This window comes from Talaromyces stipitatus, genomic scaffold, assembly GCF_000003125.1.
Source record: "Talaromyces stipitatus ATCC 10500 scf_1105507295515 genomic scaffold, whole genome shotgun sequence".
In the NCBI taxonomy this organism is placed as follows: domain Eukaryota; kingdom Fungi; phylum Ascomycota; class Eurotiomycetes; order Eurotiales; family Trichocomaceae; genus Talaromyces; species Talaromyces stipitatus.
This window is the reverse complement of record NW_002990118.1, coordinates 1,911,221-1,925,512: the sequence shown is the minus strand read 5'-3', so window position 1 is coordinate 1,925,512 and position 14,292 is coordinate 1,911,221. Positions and strand designations below refer to the sequence as shown.

The 14,292-nt window shown below is 47.2% G+C and overlaps 6 protein-coding genes across 7 annotated transcripts, besides 1 other annotated feature; 3 read left to right on the top strand and 3 right to left on the bottom strand.

Moving 5' to 3' along the window:
- Window positions 1-360: 360 nt before the first annotated feature.
- On the bottom strand, window positions 361-3,236 carry TSTA_047510 (uncharacterized protein; the record flags this gene model as incomplete). The annotated part of the gene is made up of 4 exons (XM_002485211.1): window positions 361-1,491; window positions 1,546-2,976; window positions 3,046-3,129; window positions 3,185-3,236. 4 exons carry the CDS (start codon window positions 3,234-3,236, stop codon window positions 554-556), a joined length of 2,505 nt encoding a protein of 834 aa, XP_002485256.1. The 3' UTR covers window positions 361-553.
- A 641-nt stretch (window positions 3,237-3,877) lies between these two features.
- TSTA_047500 (MFS transporter, putative) lies at window positions 3,878-5,930 on the bottom strand (the record flags this gene model as incomplete). Of its 2 annotated transcripts, XM_002485209.1 has the most annotated exons (7): window positions 3,878-3,980; window positions 4,029-4,199; window positions 4,251-4,659; window positions 4,708-5,178; window positions 5,243-5,632; window positions 5,681-5,820; window positions 5,885-5,930. In XM_002485209.1, 7 exons carry the CDS (start codon window positions 5,928-5,930, stop codon window positions 3,913-3,915), a joined length of 1,695 nt encoding a protein of 564 aa, XP_002485254.1. In that variant the 3' UTR covers window positions 3,878-3,912. The 2 variants fall into 2 exon arrangements, with proteins under 2 accessions (XP_002485254.1, XP_002485255.1); XM_002485210.1 differs by having other exon boundaries at window positions 3,878-4,199.
- A 587-nt stretch (window positions 5,931-6,517) lies between these two features.
- On the top strand, window positions 6,518-7,422 carry TSTA_047490 (CFEM domain protein, putative). The gene is made up of 3 exons (XM_002485208.1): window positions 6,518-6,752; window positions 6,808-6,937; window positions 6,993-7,422. The coding sequence occupies exons 1-3, from the start codon at window positions 6,663-6,665 to the stop codon at window positions 7,322-7,324; spliced, it is 552 nt and encodes a 183-aa protein (XP_002485253.1). The 5' UTR covers window positions 6,518-6,662; the 3' UTR covers window positions 7,325-7,422.
- Window positions 7,423-7,492: 70 nt separating this feature from the next.
- TSTA_047480 (uncharacterized protein) lies at window positions 7,493-8,267 on the bottom strand (the record flags this gene model as incomplete). The annotated part of the gene is made up of 3 exons (XM_002485207.1): window positions 7,493-7,582; window positions 7,642-8,079; window positions 8,130-8,267. 3 exons carry the CDS (start codon window positions 8,265-8,267, stop codon window positions 7,493-7,495), a joined length of 666 nt encoding a protein of 221 aa, XP_002485252.1.
- A 362-nt stretch (window positions 8,268-8,629) lies between these two features.
- Window positions 8,630-10,402, top strand: TSTA_047470 (geranylgeranyl transferase beta subunit, putative; the record flags this gene model as incomplete). Its single annotated transcript, XM_002485206.1, has 5 exons — window positions 8,630-9,220; window positions 9,275-9,320; window positions 9,373-9,740; window positions 9,795-9,903; window positions 9,962-10,402. The coding sequence occupies 5 exons, from the start codon at window positions 8,630-8,632 to the stop codon at window positions 10,099-10,101; spliced, it is 1,254 nt and encodes a 417-aa protein (XP_002485251.1). The 3' UTR covers window positions 10,102-10,402.
- Window positions 10,275-10,320: a microsatellite.
- Window positions 10,403-10,923: 521 nt separating the features above from the next.
- Window positions 10,924-14,259, top strand: TSTA_047460 (serine/threonine protein kinase, putative; the record flags this gene model as incomplete). Its single annotated transcript, XM_002485205.1, has 5 exons — window positions 10,924-11,000; window positions 11,056-11,173; window positions 11,228-11,375; window positions 11,429-12,325; window positions 12,376-14,259. 5 exons carry the CDS (start codon window positions 10,924-10,926, stop codon window positions 13,956-13,958), a joined length of 2,823 nt encoding a protein of 940 aa, XP_002485250.1. The 3' UTR covers window positions 13,959-14,259.
- Between the last annotated feature and the right edge of the window lie 33 nt (window positions 14,260-14,292).

The window sequence follows — 14,292 nt, the reverse complement described above, 5'->3', positions numbered from 1 at the left end:
ATACTGGGGAAGGATGTACGGTTTTTGGAATTCCTTTTTGCAGATTGGACAGCTTGCTGAGAGGTGAGTTGTATCTGGTGAATTATTAGTTGTCGACGGGAAAGAGGAGAGGACTTGGTTAGGGTCGTATACATACGTGTTAATTCATGACGGAGTAAATGGCTCTTTCGGGAGTATGATTTGTCGCATTGAGAGCATTGGAACATCTTGATATTAGTGCCATTCAGAGACTGTTATTTGACGTCTTACTATGTCAACTGGTATATCGTATAGGTTGAGAAGTACTTGGTTGCCTGAGGACGGAACGAAAGGGTGTAGTTCCGGATTGGAGCCTCAGGCAGAAATTCACCCATCAGTAAGATAATTGAAAGTACAGTTGATTAGTTATACAGTACATATTGCCTATAGGTACACATCACATCTGTAAAAAGTATAAACCTCAAGTCATCATAATGAAAGCGAGCGTATACACTAACTAAATGGTTTGGGGATATTGCCATCATAAACAAGAAACAAGAAACAAGAAACAATAATCAAGTGGCAGAAATCAAAATCAGAGATCCTCAGAAAACTTCGAATCCCTCGCAGAACCACTCAAACTCCTCCGTTCAGCCTGCACCAAACTCGGAGGCAGCGGTAACGACTCCTCCGTAAAACTATCATGTAATTCATTCCGTTCCATCGTATTCAACCTCGGGACTTGTGCTGGTCGCGTAGACATTGCGGTTGTACCAACTGTTCTACTAGCACCAGTAGCAGACGGACTGGCCTCTGTAGGAGAAGCCAAGGGTGATCCTGCATCAGAGGTCGATTTTCTGGATATTATTCCGCGAAGACTCATTCGTAGACCCTTTTTACGTTTGTCTTCTCCTGAGCTGGATCGGTTTCTGTCGGTTGAATTTTCGGTTGAACTACTCCACTGCCGGGAGACTTCTTCGTTTACTGCGTCTTCTTCAGCTTGTGGTCGTTGGGGCGCAAGATCGGAGACCAAATCTGTATCTAAGACGGGATTGGATGTTAGAGCCGCCGCACGATGAGTAGCTTCTGCTGTTGAGACGCCGGTTGAAAGTTCACTTTCTTGTCTGGTGGGTTCTTCAGGTGGTTGGGGTTTGCTGAAGCGTCGACTGAGTTTTCCTTTGAACCAGGATTTGATCTTGGATTCTGATTTTGGGGATGTCGGCGAACTTGTTTGTGGTTCTGCATCTGCGGTATCGGACACGATCTGCTGGTGGGATGGCTGTGTATTGTCTTCGGTTGTTCCCACGGTGGTAGACTCAACAGGTCCTGTTGGGGCAGTATCGCTCGTAGGTCCTTGTTCGACCTGCTCATTCACACCACCGCTAGGAAGCGCCTCTTCACGACTGCCATTTGTCTCCGGCTTCTTCCAAGAAGACTTCCTAGAAGTACGAGAGAAGAGCTTTCCACCACCCATCAAAGATCGTCTCCTACCAAGAAGGGATCCTTTACTTTTCTCTTTCTCCTGCACCGCTGCTATTTTACATGTTAGCTATGATGATATGATGAAATAAATCCAGCAAAACGTACCCTCTTGCCTCCTCTCCTCCGCTTTAATATCCGCCTCTCTCTCACGATCCGTCTCTTGCCTCCTTTGCTGTCTCTCCTGCTCCAACCTCTGCTCAACCTCTCTGGCACGCTGCTCCTCAACCCGATTATCAATTTCATCCAGGGTAGGCTGAATACGAGATCGTGCAATAGCCTCAACCTCCGTCTGATCCATATACCTCTCACCACCAACATCAACCCTACCCCAATTCATTAGACGGGCCTCACTCTCTTGCTTTGCGCGTAGTTGTGCTTTTTCTTCCCATTCACGCTGCATACTCGGCGAGGGTTTTCCAGTATGCGCGTATACTTGCTCATCCATATCATGAATAGCGGCGTGAACATTCTTTCGTGCGATTTCCATCAAATCCGCTCTATCCTTGGATTTCTTTTCATCAATCGCATTTACGCGACTCTGTAGAGAGGTCATTTGGTGTCTGATCCGCTCAGATCTCTGCCAATCAATTGCAGATACGTCTCCCTCACTTGACGTCCTCCTCCTCAAACGACGAGTAAACGTCTGACGTGACTTGGAGCTTGCAGCAGTGCCGTAATATTCCTGCTTATTATACAAATCATCCCTTTGCATCTTTGCAAGTTTCTCTGCCGCAATCTTCTGTGCGGCTTCATGCAGATTTGGCGTCGGCCGCTGTGTCGCATTGTACTCATCTCCAGGCGCCCATGAAAATTGAGACTGCGAGTACCGATGCGATAACCGCTTTTGTGCAGCCGCACTTGCGAAGTCAGTTTCATCGGAGGGCTCCTCTTTCGTTGCAGCAGCCGAGGCATACATATCCCTTGCCATGGAAACGGCGGCCGCTCGAAGAGTATCTTTGTACCTCTGCTCTTCAAGCTCAATCTCTACTGGAGGTGTGGACGTATATAACTGCACATTCGTCCGCGCAATATGGTGTATCCGGGCAGCTTCCATTCCCGGCTCAAGATCACTCAAGACATCATTCCGAGCATCCTGACTGGCTCGATGCGAGATAGTCGCTGCAGTAAGCGCAGCAGCAGTATCGAGATGAAACATTGGCTTTGTAGGCGCAGACTCGGTCCTTCGTCGGTTAGATACAGCTCCTGTAGCAGCCATCAAGGCCCCTGGACTGAACTGAGCACTCTCTCGTTGTGATGCACGCCTTTTCTCAAATGCAGCTTTATCAGATTTCAGCTCCGGAGGACTAGTGGCTGGTGGAGAAGTAGTGTACACCCGTTCTTGAGCAGCTAACAAAGCAGCCTTGTAGACATCCGGATTGGGCTGCTTGGGAGGAGCTGGTTCGGGGGATTGGTAGCTTCGTACAAAGGCAGCCGCTTTTTCAGCGTAAGGCTGTCTCTCGGGATGCCAGGCTGTGGTAGTCTTTTGATTTGCATGAGCAAGACTTGCAGCGGCACTAGCATTGGCGAGAGTGAGACCTGCAGGAAGCGATGCTATACCAGACCAATTAGTCATGTGACTTTAGAGTTTTCTGTGGCAGGGCATACTCTGATTCTGCGATCCTTGCGAGAGTGCCTCGCTTCCGGCACGTTTCCGCTTGGGATTCGTCGCATACAGCGCGGCCGTAGCAGCTGTCGCATGTCAATTGAACGTCGGGCTTCTTAAGCCGGAGGTACAGTAACATACCGTGATCAGCTAATTGAGCAGAGCCCACATTGCTGCTCCGTACAGCAGCCATATCTGTGTATGCACCTCGGTACTTGTCTCGGTTGCACGTTGTATCAGGCTGACACGAGCATAGCCTCTTAAGCAAATAAGAAAAAAGATAATCAACCAGATCAGATCATAAACATAACCCACGAAGACAGTACACGTAGTACAAATATACAGACAAAAATCCGCAACACCACACTTAAACAGTGGTGAAGAAAGAATAAAAAGTCATCTCATCATATATACAACGTAGTGGTGATGGGGAACCGAAAGCTCCGATGAAAGAGAGCTTAGTGGATTATGACGAGTGACGTAGTTGGGGCTGAACTACTAATCCTAGATGGGGATAGTGGCGATGCGATGGAGTTCTTGTGATCAGATGGCTATGTGGCCAATCAGAGTACTTGAAATTGTTAAGGGAACTCGTGGCTTCCTTTTTGGGATAGACTTCTTTCCAAATGCGGCTTGGTCTATGTTTGTTTAGGCTTAGTGGTATAGATCGTCCTTTCTTAGAATCTTAAGTCAGCACTGGTGGTGTCTAATTGGTCGATCTCCGCGCATTCTTGGTCAGTGTGGCTTAAACTTCAAGTTCGGGGTTTGGGTTTTTATACTGCGTCATGTTGATGATACTGCCATATACAGGCATTACACTGGGAAAAAAGAAATAGGAGCTAGTTAATGGTATATCTAATATAATGCTATTACAGATGAAGCGCCTTCAAAATATTATGCCGCGCAAAGAAGGATCGGTTTCGCTTGCCAAAGACATCTGCAGGATGGATCAGTATGGGGTATCTCGAATTGGGAAATAACTTACACATAGGAATGGCCAGCAAGCAGATACCAATTTGAATCGTGCCAATGGCAATAAACGGTGCACGGGATCCTGCCTTGACAACGAGCCAGTCGTACGCAAAGAAGGTGAGAATGAAACTAAAGATGTTCTTGAAAAATAGCATGCATGTAAATGCTTCGACGGCGATTTGACCTGTAATGTCGAGTCAGTAAACAATCAAACTTGAGCCGATGGAGGACTTACGATGTGCATCCACGATATATAGTGCACTCGAAACAGCACCCATCACCATGCCCATGACGACAAAAGCAAAAAATACATCCGGAATGAGCCAGCCGTATCGTCTGACATTCTCTGCAGTAATTCCAAATCCATAAAGCCCAATACCGCTGAAAAGTAACTGGAAAAACACAAGAACAATTCGAAATTCGGGCTCGTAGGTGCCCTTATTGAGTTTGATCATGCGCTTGTTGATCCAGTCAGACAGCAGACCGGAAAATATCAGACCCAGTATTGATCCGATGAAAGCTCCTGTGTATAGATAGCCAGTCTTGACTTGGTCGAACCAGAGTGGAGGCCCGAGAAAGACAGCTGCCAGGACAACACCGATGAATACCGTCCATCCTATAAGTACGCCTTGCGTGAGGCAGGCCTATCATCTGTCAGTATTGAGTGACAAGGATATAGTTTCTAGACATACCCAAAGAATTCCAGGGTGGAAGAAGAGAGGGAACGGCCGGAGAAACAATTTGATAAAGTTCTCGTCCGTCTTCCTCCCGTTGAACAGTTTGAGTGTCTGCCAGTAAGAGTATTGCGTGTTCCGCGTCTTTGGTGTAATCTCGTTTGTCGGCCCCGATAGATGTTGTTTCTCTTGCACATTTTGATTACGAGCATCGGCAGACAATTGTGAAGCCGGGTCGACGATGTCCGTTTGGGAGTTTGTTACATCAGCATCACCAGAGAAATCCGGATTCAGATAGTCAGCCCTGCGATACGCAGTTTCCGGGACAAAGAAGAAAATAAGGGGCAAGCCCGCTGCCGTAAATATCGCAACAAAGTAAAAGGACCACTGCCATCCCAACGTTTCCGTCATCTTACCAACAACCACCGGCGTCAAAAAGGCGCCACCAAAGAGAGCAACGTTTGAGAATGCCATCCGTTTCCCGCGTTCCTACAACATCTCAATAACCTGTCATAGAACAATCCAACCGGTTGGGGGTGGGGGGCGAACTCACATGCATAAAGTATAAATCGCCCACACAAGCATTCACTAAAGCTTCAAACGGCGCCAAAGCAAACCCCTGAAAGACTCGAGCAGCCACCAAGCTTCGCCAGTTCCCTGTACTTCCTCCCGCCCAGGCAGCACTGATGATCATCAATATATTACCGAATATAAATAGATGCCGTTTGCCCCATATTCTCGCCGTCGGCACACATAGTATACCCGCCAAACCGACTCCGAGAAGATGATAACCCGTCAACAAAGCGACCTGCGTAAAGTCTCTTCTATAAGCGAGAGCGATGGTGACGGTGTTTGCGGCCATGATGGGACTCATGGTAGTACAGATGACGGCGACGAGAGAAAGGATAGCTAGGATTAGATCGCGGCGCCATAGCGGCCAGTTCTTCGCCGCTTGTTAGTTTGCTTAATTGGATTGTTTTGCGAGACATACCAATGGATCATAAGGGTCATCGCTTGGTTGCGGAATGAGAAGTATAGGGACTGGACCGGAGCGATCGTATTTTAGCCATGGCTGTTGCTGGTCCGGTTGTCTGTGAGTGACGTCTGTGCTTTCATTTACGTAGGATGTTCCTGTTGAAACTCATGTTGGTTAGCATCCTTGGGAAGTGAGTGTCATGGGGCAGTCAGAATATACCCGGAACATGATCCAACTTGGAGTCTTCCAACACACCCAGGCCCATTGCAAAGCGTATATAGAGCTAGCATCAGATAGATGATGAATGCAAAAGTCAAGTTCAGGTTGCAATAACCATAAACCTAAGGAGGATGAGTACTGGAGAGCTAAGAGGAAGTATGCATCCAGGCTGATGGATTTAGGTCTCGGCAGACTGTACCCGCGAGTAAGTGTAAAATACTGTACACATACACCCAGGCCAATCGAACATTACGGCAAACCTCGTGACTTTTTGGCTTCTCCTGTTTGGTGGTCGCCCGGTCAGACCTGGCTTCATGTGTGTTACGGCTTCTGATTGGCTGTACCCCGGATTTCTTCAGAGGATGTACGGTGGGTGGGGCCAGTGATGGATTTATCGATTGGTCAATGCTCTATTGATACTCCTGCATTTACCGTATCGAGGTAATAGTACGTACATTGATACAATATTACGTACGATGTCACGTACAATGTCACGTACATACAGCCATAATATCATGACATACTACAGATTCAGTGACAATGACCCGCACCGTATGACTGTACCGTACGACACGGTATCGGGCTGCTCCGAAGTTTAAGCTTAAGCCAAGGTTCATCCTTGACTCTGACCCCAGGCCAATGACTCTTTCCCCCTGTGTCACTACAGCTGGAATTTTCTTTTAACCTGCGTCTGTGTCACTCTCAGTTCCATCTTTCTACTCTCTACCAAAAGTACCTCTCAATTCTCTAATTGACCATTCCAATCTTCATAATCATCATGAAGCTCACAACCGGCATCATCTCTGGACTCGCTCTGTGCGTTGTCAATGCCGCTGCGCAGGACCTTAGTTCTCTGCCCCCTTGTGCTGTAAGCTACTGCTCTTTTCATCGGTTTCAAACCAGGTCAACTAACCCATACATAGAAAAGCTGCGCTACCAATGCTATGCCTGCCTCTTGCGGTCTAGACGTCAAGTGTATCTGCAGTGCTGAATCCTTTATTACCTCTGTCTCCTGCTGTGTTGCCAAAGTCTGTGACCAAGCCGACCAACAAAGTAAGCCTAACTCCCCCGACTGAAATCGGTACCAGTGACTGATTCTCCGCAACAGCAACCCTCCAGTTCGCAGAACAACTCTGTGCCGGCGCCGGAGTCACAAATCTTCCCAGCGCCGCCGGTTGTTCCAGCACTGCTTCGGCTACCTCCACTGCTGATGCTGCATCTGCCACCTCGTCCAAGACTACCGCTGCATCCTCTGCCGTGACTTCTGCACCCACTTCGGCTTCTGTGGCGAGCTCCGCGACTTCCTCCAAGACTACTACTGGTTCGGCATCCGCTGCGTCGACAACCCATACTGGAGCTGCTAGTGCCGTGGCAAAGGGTAATGGTGTTGCAGCTGCGGGTGCTGGTGCTGCGGCTATTTTGGCAATGTGTTTTGTCTAGGTCCTGTTGTACACTTGCGTCATGTACAACATTCTGGCTTTGTCGTGTAGTCTCAACTGTCATAATTAGCTAATCGTGAATTGAGGTGTTGAAAGTTTCGAGCGTATATTTTATATGTCGCGTCTAGGTTAGCATGCATAGCTCTATTGTACATTAACCAAAATCTGTTTACTGGAGATTCCGTTCGTTCTCGGCAGCTTGTTGCTGTGCTAGGCGGGTAACCACCTCCCGTCGCTCCTCGCGCACATTGGATAATGCCTATATCCATCGATCAGTCTCATCATTTTCAAACCAACGGTAACAGGAGCAGGACAAACCCATAACCAAAACATCATCTCCACAAACGCAAAAGTAAACACAATCCGATTCCTAACCTGATCCAACCCGTTCCTCACTTGCCCCTGACCCACCCACGACTTCTTACCAGTAGCACCAGACGAATCACCCGTATATATGAACAACGAAACCGCAAAAAAGAAAACAAACCGAGCACCAGCAATAAAAGTCCAAATTTCATTATATATCGTCGCCAATTGTATCGTCCATGAATTTATGGTTTGTTTCGGTTTTTGTAAAGTGATTCGCGAGAATCCTCTATCCTCGGTTTGGCGTTGTTCGCGTTGGAGGTTGGTGAGGATGGAGTCGAGTTGGGGTAGTTTGCCGACGACGATGAGGTCGATTAGGGCTTCGCTTACTAGGAGGATTGCGCAGATTGAAAAGGGGAATTGGGAGGTTGACATTGCTGGGTCGAGGTCCTGTATCGACTTAGTTTGATTCTCGTAAGGGTAGAAGGAAGGGGATGTACGATTTGCATTGCTTCGCCGATTATGAAGATGAGATCTGACTCTGTGATGGAGCTGGGGGACGTGATTAAATAAACAGCAAGGATGAACATGAATAGCGCATGCAATTGGATGAGAGTTTTGGAGGATAAAAATGTCATTTTGTAGTTTGTCAGGCCAATGAGCCTGTACTTTGACTGATGCTGTGTTGTGTTGGAGAAATGGTGCCAAGGGAGAAGGCTGAAAAGCTCTAGCAGAACTGTCTCCACAGTGCGGGTCAATCCCGATGTTCGTACGGAGTAGTCTAGATTCGATCAGAACAAAGAATGCACTTTCAGAAAGAAGATAAACGAAATTGAGAACAATAGGGTCGCCTCTTTGTGCGCTGTGATGCAGATAAATGGTCCTCGCTTACCATTTAATCTGCTCATCTGCTGATATCTTGGAGAAAAAAAGATATCAAATATCTTAATATCTACAATACCGCAAACTACAACACAGGAAATCAGGAAAAGAGAAAACCATGTCGTCAACAACATTCAATAAAGAAAGACACATCAAATACTTCCTCCGTTGTCTCAAAACCCTCTTACCTTATCAATACACCACCGGTGACGGAGGCCGCGTTCTTCTTGGCTTCTTCACAATCGCAGGCCTCGACTTGCTCGGCGTCCTGCACGAACAAACCACCCCCGAAGAACGTCAGGGATACATAAACTGGATCTATCACTGCCAACACCCGCGGGGGGGGTTTCGAGGATTCACAGGTACAAAATTCGGAGATGCACAACACGATCGCGATAATGCGGGGTGGGATCCTGCGAATATTCCATCTACTTTTCTAGCGCTTGAGACTTTACTCATTTTGGGGGATGATTTGTCGAGAGTGAAGAGAAAGGAGTGCTTGAAGTGGTTGCCCAAGTTGCAGAGGCAGGATGGTAGTTTTGGGGATATGCTTGGTGCTGATGAGAGGATTGTGGGCGGGAATGATTTGAGATTTTGTTATTGTGCGGCTGGGATTAGGTATTTTTTGCGTGGTCCGTACGGCGCGGGGGTGGAGGATGTGAGGGATATTGACGTTGCAAAGCTGGTTTCCTTCGTGCAGTCGTGTCAGGTTCGTTGCTTTCCCTTTCTGTCTACTTCAATATATATGCTGACATGTATAAAGTCATATGATGGTGGTATGGGAGAGACACCATTTCGAGAGGCTCACGGTATATCCTACGCCCGTCTGTTTGAGGAGACCTAGCTGACATGCTCCGTTAGCTGGCTTGACATACTGTGCAGTGGGAGCCCTCGCTCTATTACAGAGGACAGGCTCTTTAGGCGCCCAACTAGCAGTTCTCTCTCCAAAGACTGAAAATTATCAGTCCTTACTTAGATGGCTAGTTTCGAGACAGACCTCCGATCTGGGGGCCGAAGACGAAGAAGACGACGAAGCAGACACTAAAGGCGATTCGGCATCGACAGTGGAAACACAGGACGAAAGCACCACGAATTTGAGTGAACAGATTGACAAATTACCAGAATGTTTGCCGATCCATGAAGAGTCGTTGAAATGGGCAGGATTTAACGGGCGTCTGAACAAAATTGCAGACACATGTTACTGCTTCTGGGTGACTGGGACATTGGGTGTAAGTATCTTTCAAGCATCCTGCCGTTATATGTTCCTGTACTAATGAATCTAGACAATGAATCAGTTATCACTCATTGATGCCCCCGGTGTACGACACTACCTCCTCGACAAGACACAGCATATCGTCGGCGGTTTTGGCAAATCAGTAGGAGAAGTACCAGGTAAACACGGCCCAAATCCAAATTCTGCCTGATTCCTTGCTGATTGACCGGATCGTAGATATTTATCATTCGTATCTGGGCATGATCAGCCTAGCGTTAATAAACGAGCCCGGTCTTGAGCCGGCGGATCCGACGCTGTGCACAGGAGTCAGTGTGATGCAGAATCTCAAGAGTTTGCTTTGGTGGAAGGAAGGTTGATCTATCGAAAGCAAATCAGGAATTGTACGCAGAGAAAACATTGAAGTTGAAGAAAATAATGCCAATATTCAATGCAAAAGCAAAGGAATAGCCAATCACAGCCCCGTAAATGCATTATGTCATGGGTTCTAATCCACCCAGCCAATCACAGAATTGTGCCAGCATTCTCTCATTTCTTCTTGTTTTCTTCTTTCTTCTTCTTCTTCTTCTTCTTCTTCTCTCAGTACTATATTGCGATATCTTCATTCTCTATACATCTGCTAGGCCATTAATCAAGCAACTCGAATTGCGGCTGATTACCAGACTGTCCCTCCTTCAATGATCTGACCCCGGCCTGTTAAACGTTTCGGAACATGCGACCAACAGTCATTTAATCTACAACTCACCGAGCTTTTTGTTGACTCGTCCTACCTCTTTCGAAACTATATACTTGCATCTCGAAGCGCTCACTATTGTTCGACGTTCTGCTCGTGGTTACTCTCTTTCCAAAAATCCCTATCATTCCGCCGGAATACAACGCAACTTCATCTCAAGACTCGCTCGGCCCCATAAAGTTATCGTCGCTTGATCTCACCTTCCAGCGTACTACGCACCGGCAATATTCGTTCAATAGAAGGAACATTCTGTCGATATCATTGATTCTCGGAACGACATCTTATCCTTCTGAGGCAGGGGCTCATCGAGACGTTTTCCGGATGGCATTAGAGGCACTCATCTGATCTTTTCTTGTTTCCGAATTGCACAACTCCGGCAAGCAATAAAGGGGAAACACTTGACAGAGCAATTGATGTACACACAGCTTTCTATTCCCCATAACAACACATGCAGGCAGTTCGGACAAAAGCAGAGGTCCTGTCCCAGAAGGAAAAGCTTGTCAACTCCTACAATGAGTTACTTCAGTAAGATTGGTCGTACCGAGGCTACATATGTGTCTTACTGATGTCGTAATTGCAGGGAGTTTTCCTCGCCGGACCTCCGAAGTGTGGGCAATTATACACTGGGACGACTGATTGGCAAAGGCTCCTTCGGCAAGGTCTATCTCGCGACTCATAAGCTGACAAATAACTCCAAGGTATGTTTCGGCTATGTGAGCCCCGGCGCAACTCATCTCATGTAGCATATTTAGGTCGTCCTGAAATCCTCGAATAAACAAGATTCAAATCTTGCGCGCGAAATACATCACCATCGCCAATTCCTACATCCTCATATCGCGCGACTTTACGAGGTCATAATCACGGAGAATCTGGTTTGGCTGGTATTAGAATATTGCCCGGGTATGTGGTCACGGTGCGGGCTGCGAATAATAATGCTAATATGCTTTGCGCAGGTGACGAACTATACAATCACATTTTAAACAATGGTCCTCTAGTCGTTGACAAGGCCCGACGGATTTTCGCGCAATTGGTGGGAGCCGTTGCATATGTCCACAGCAAATCGTGCGTGCATAGAGACTTGAAGCTTGAAAACATCCTACTCGATAAACACGGAAACGTCAAACTCTGCGACTTTGGATTTACTCGCGAATATGAAGGCAAGGCCAGCTATCTGCAAACGTTTTGCGGCACAATATGTTACAGTGCGCCAGAAATGCTCAAAGGAGAAAAGTATGCGGGAGAAAAAGTCGACGTGTGGAGTCTAGGTATTATACTATACGCTCTCTTGGCAGGGGAGCTTCCATACGACGAAGATGACGATCAAGAAACGAAAGCGAAAATTCTCAAAGAAGACCCTGTTTTTAATGACAAGTTTCCAGATGATTCGCAGGCACTGATTAAGATCTTATTATCCAAGCGGCCACTTTTACGTCCAACGTTGGCTGATATCTTGGCACATCCCTTTCTGGCAGAACATGGAGTGGAGCAGCAAATCATTTTACAAGCACCTCGGCCGTCTCCCTTTACAACCCCGCTCGAAAAGGCAACTTTACTACGTATGAAAAGTGCCGGCGTGAACATCGATCAGGTCATAGAGCATGTTTTGGCGCAGAGGTGTGATGCCTTGGCCGGTTGGTGGGCTTTATTGATTGAAAAAGAGGAACGAAAAGAAAAGAGACGCGAACGAAGGAGAAAGGAAAAGGAGGCCGAGGCTCGTAGCTTACGCCGCTTAAGCGCCGCTAGCAGCCGACTGGAAAAGATCTCTGCTCTGGTGGAAGTTGATGAGGAAGCTCATTCTGCAGATACTCTGCAGACTAGAGGAAGAAGAGATCGTCGCAGTCTACCGAACCGTAAGTTACCATATTCGATTCTTTCTTATGCGAGACTAACATTTTACCAGCCGAGCTTTCAATTCCAGAGGTACCAAAAGTTCCAGAAGCCTTTGCGAACCTCCCGGCTTTGGATATTGCATTGCCACCACAACCGATTGACAAAGACTCGATACGATCATTAAGCTCGACCAGGCGACGACCAGTACCTCCACCAAAAGAGAATCGTCGACCTAGCATGCTGCATGTTAGTGCGTCTCAACCAGAATTAGCATCTCATTCTAGCGGTCTCTTCAGACGCCGTACAGGCCGACGTAATCAACATTCTCTAATGAGCCAACTGGCCTCGCTCAAACACTGGATAGTCGAGTCTGCAAAACGGGCCAAATCACCCCATCCCCGAACACCAAAGAGCACTGGTGGCCAATCATCAAAAGCCCGATCTGAGAAATCGAGTCCAGGGAAGAACTCGGATACCCGGCGCAAACAAGTCGCAATAACTTCGACAAGTACAGAGCCACCGCTCATGACGCCAACGCAAGTCAAGCGTTCTTCAAATGCCAGCAGTCTCGCGCCTAACAGTGCCTCATACGCTCATCATCGAAACTCATATGGACGAGCACCTCGTAGCTCGAACAGTCATCGCAATTCCTTATCACCTGCTCCCCTTACCCCGCGGGGCTCCTATCGACGTTCATCTGCTGGTCTGCGCGGGCGTAAATCAACCTCATCATCTGTATCTTCTGTGAGGAGTATTTATCATGCCCATACCCATTCGAAAGCGTCTTCAATATCGTCAAACAGTATTGACACAATGTCTACACCAACTGCATCTTCCAGAATGAGTCGATCTCCACATACGTCTGTTAAAGTACTTCCTGCTATTCCCAACGCTGGAGCTCGTTTTCCTAGCAACATCAGGCTAGTACGCAATCCACCGAATGCGCTACGAGACGTGAATGATCCAAATAATCATGGCATCTACTCTGTCTTCAATGAAGCTGTATCTGGTCCGTCAACGGCTCCTCCGCAATCACCTGGATTCATTTTTGCTCGGCGTAAGAGAACGCCGTTTAGAGGGCCAATGCTTCATACTAATACCTTGATGTTCACTAACGGGCCGGGGACACCTAATCTATCTCCTCCACTGCAGAGAGATGTCGCTTCAACTGAAACGGTCAAGCCGCACACGCGCAAAAGCCAGATCATAGAGGAAGAGGACGATGATATGGAGGAAGACATTGAGGAGGTTGACACATTCAGTGATCCTGGTATTACGGATACTAGTTTCACGGCGATGAATGAGCCTCTGGTTGAAACTGAGACGGATGCCGATCTAACAATAGTCGTTGCACCAAGTGAGGAGACTTTGGAAGAGATATCTCACGAACCAAGTCTCGAACCAGCAATGGATCCGTCGTCTCCTATCCCACCACGGATATCATCGTTGAACGACCCTGAAGTTCAACTTCAGACAAATGAGGCTACGGAAGAGGACCCTTCCGCCAGAACCCCTGAGCTAGAGCCAGCACCAGATGCAACCGAAGATATCAAAACACCCACAACCGAAGACGCAGAACACTCAACACAACACGAAAAACCGGACCCAACCTCGAACGACGAATTAAAACAAGATACTCCTATCACATCCTAAACATCCTTCACTAATCCCGCTCCCTACCCCCTATCACATCGTCCTACCATACCCTCGATTTCGTATATATATATCCCATCATTGCGCCCCACGTTATTATAAAACATCATGTATTATTCCATGTCCCCCTTTTCTCTTTTCTGTGTATTACCTCTTCTTCTTTATACCCCCAACACAACGCATTGAGCATTGAATTTGGATTCAGCCTGTTTGTTGCCTCTTTCCTTTTCATTTTTTAACTTTTTTTATTTTCATAATTTGTGTGTATGTTGTGTTAGTTGGATGTATAGAATATATTTGGCATTTTTTAATTCTTTCATGAAATAGTGGACTT

Bases quoted from the DNA above. Each gene is read 5' to 3' on its own strand.
- TSTA_047490 (XM_002485208.1), top strand. From the start codon at position 6,663: ATGAAGCTCACAACCGGCATCATCTCTGGACTCGCTCTGTGCGTTGTC. The intron at 6,753-6,807 runs GTAAGCTACTGC...ACCCATACATAG, and splicing joins GTTCTCTGCCCCCTTGTGCT to AAAAGCTGCGCTACCAATGC. The intron at 6,938-6,992 runs GTAAGCCTAACT...TCTCCGCAACAG, and splicing joins TGACCAAGCCGACCAACAAA to CAACCCTCCAGTTCGCAGAA.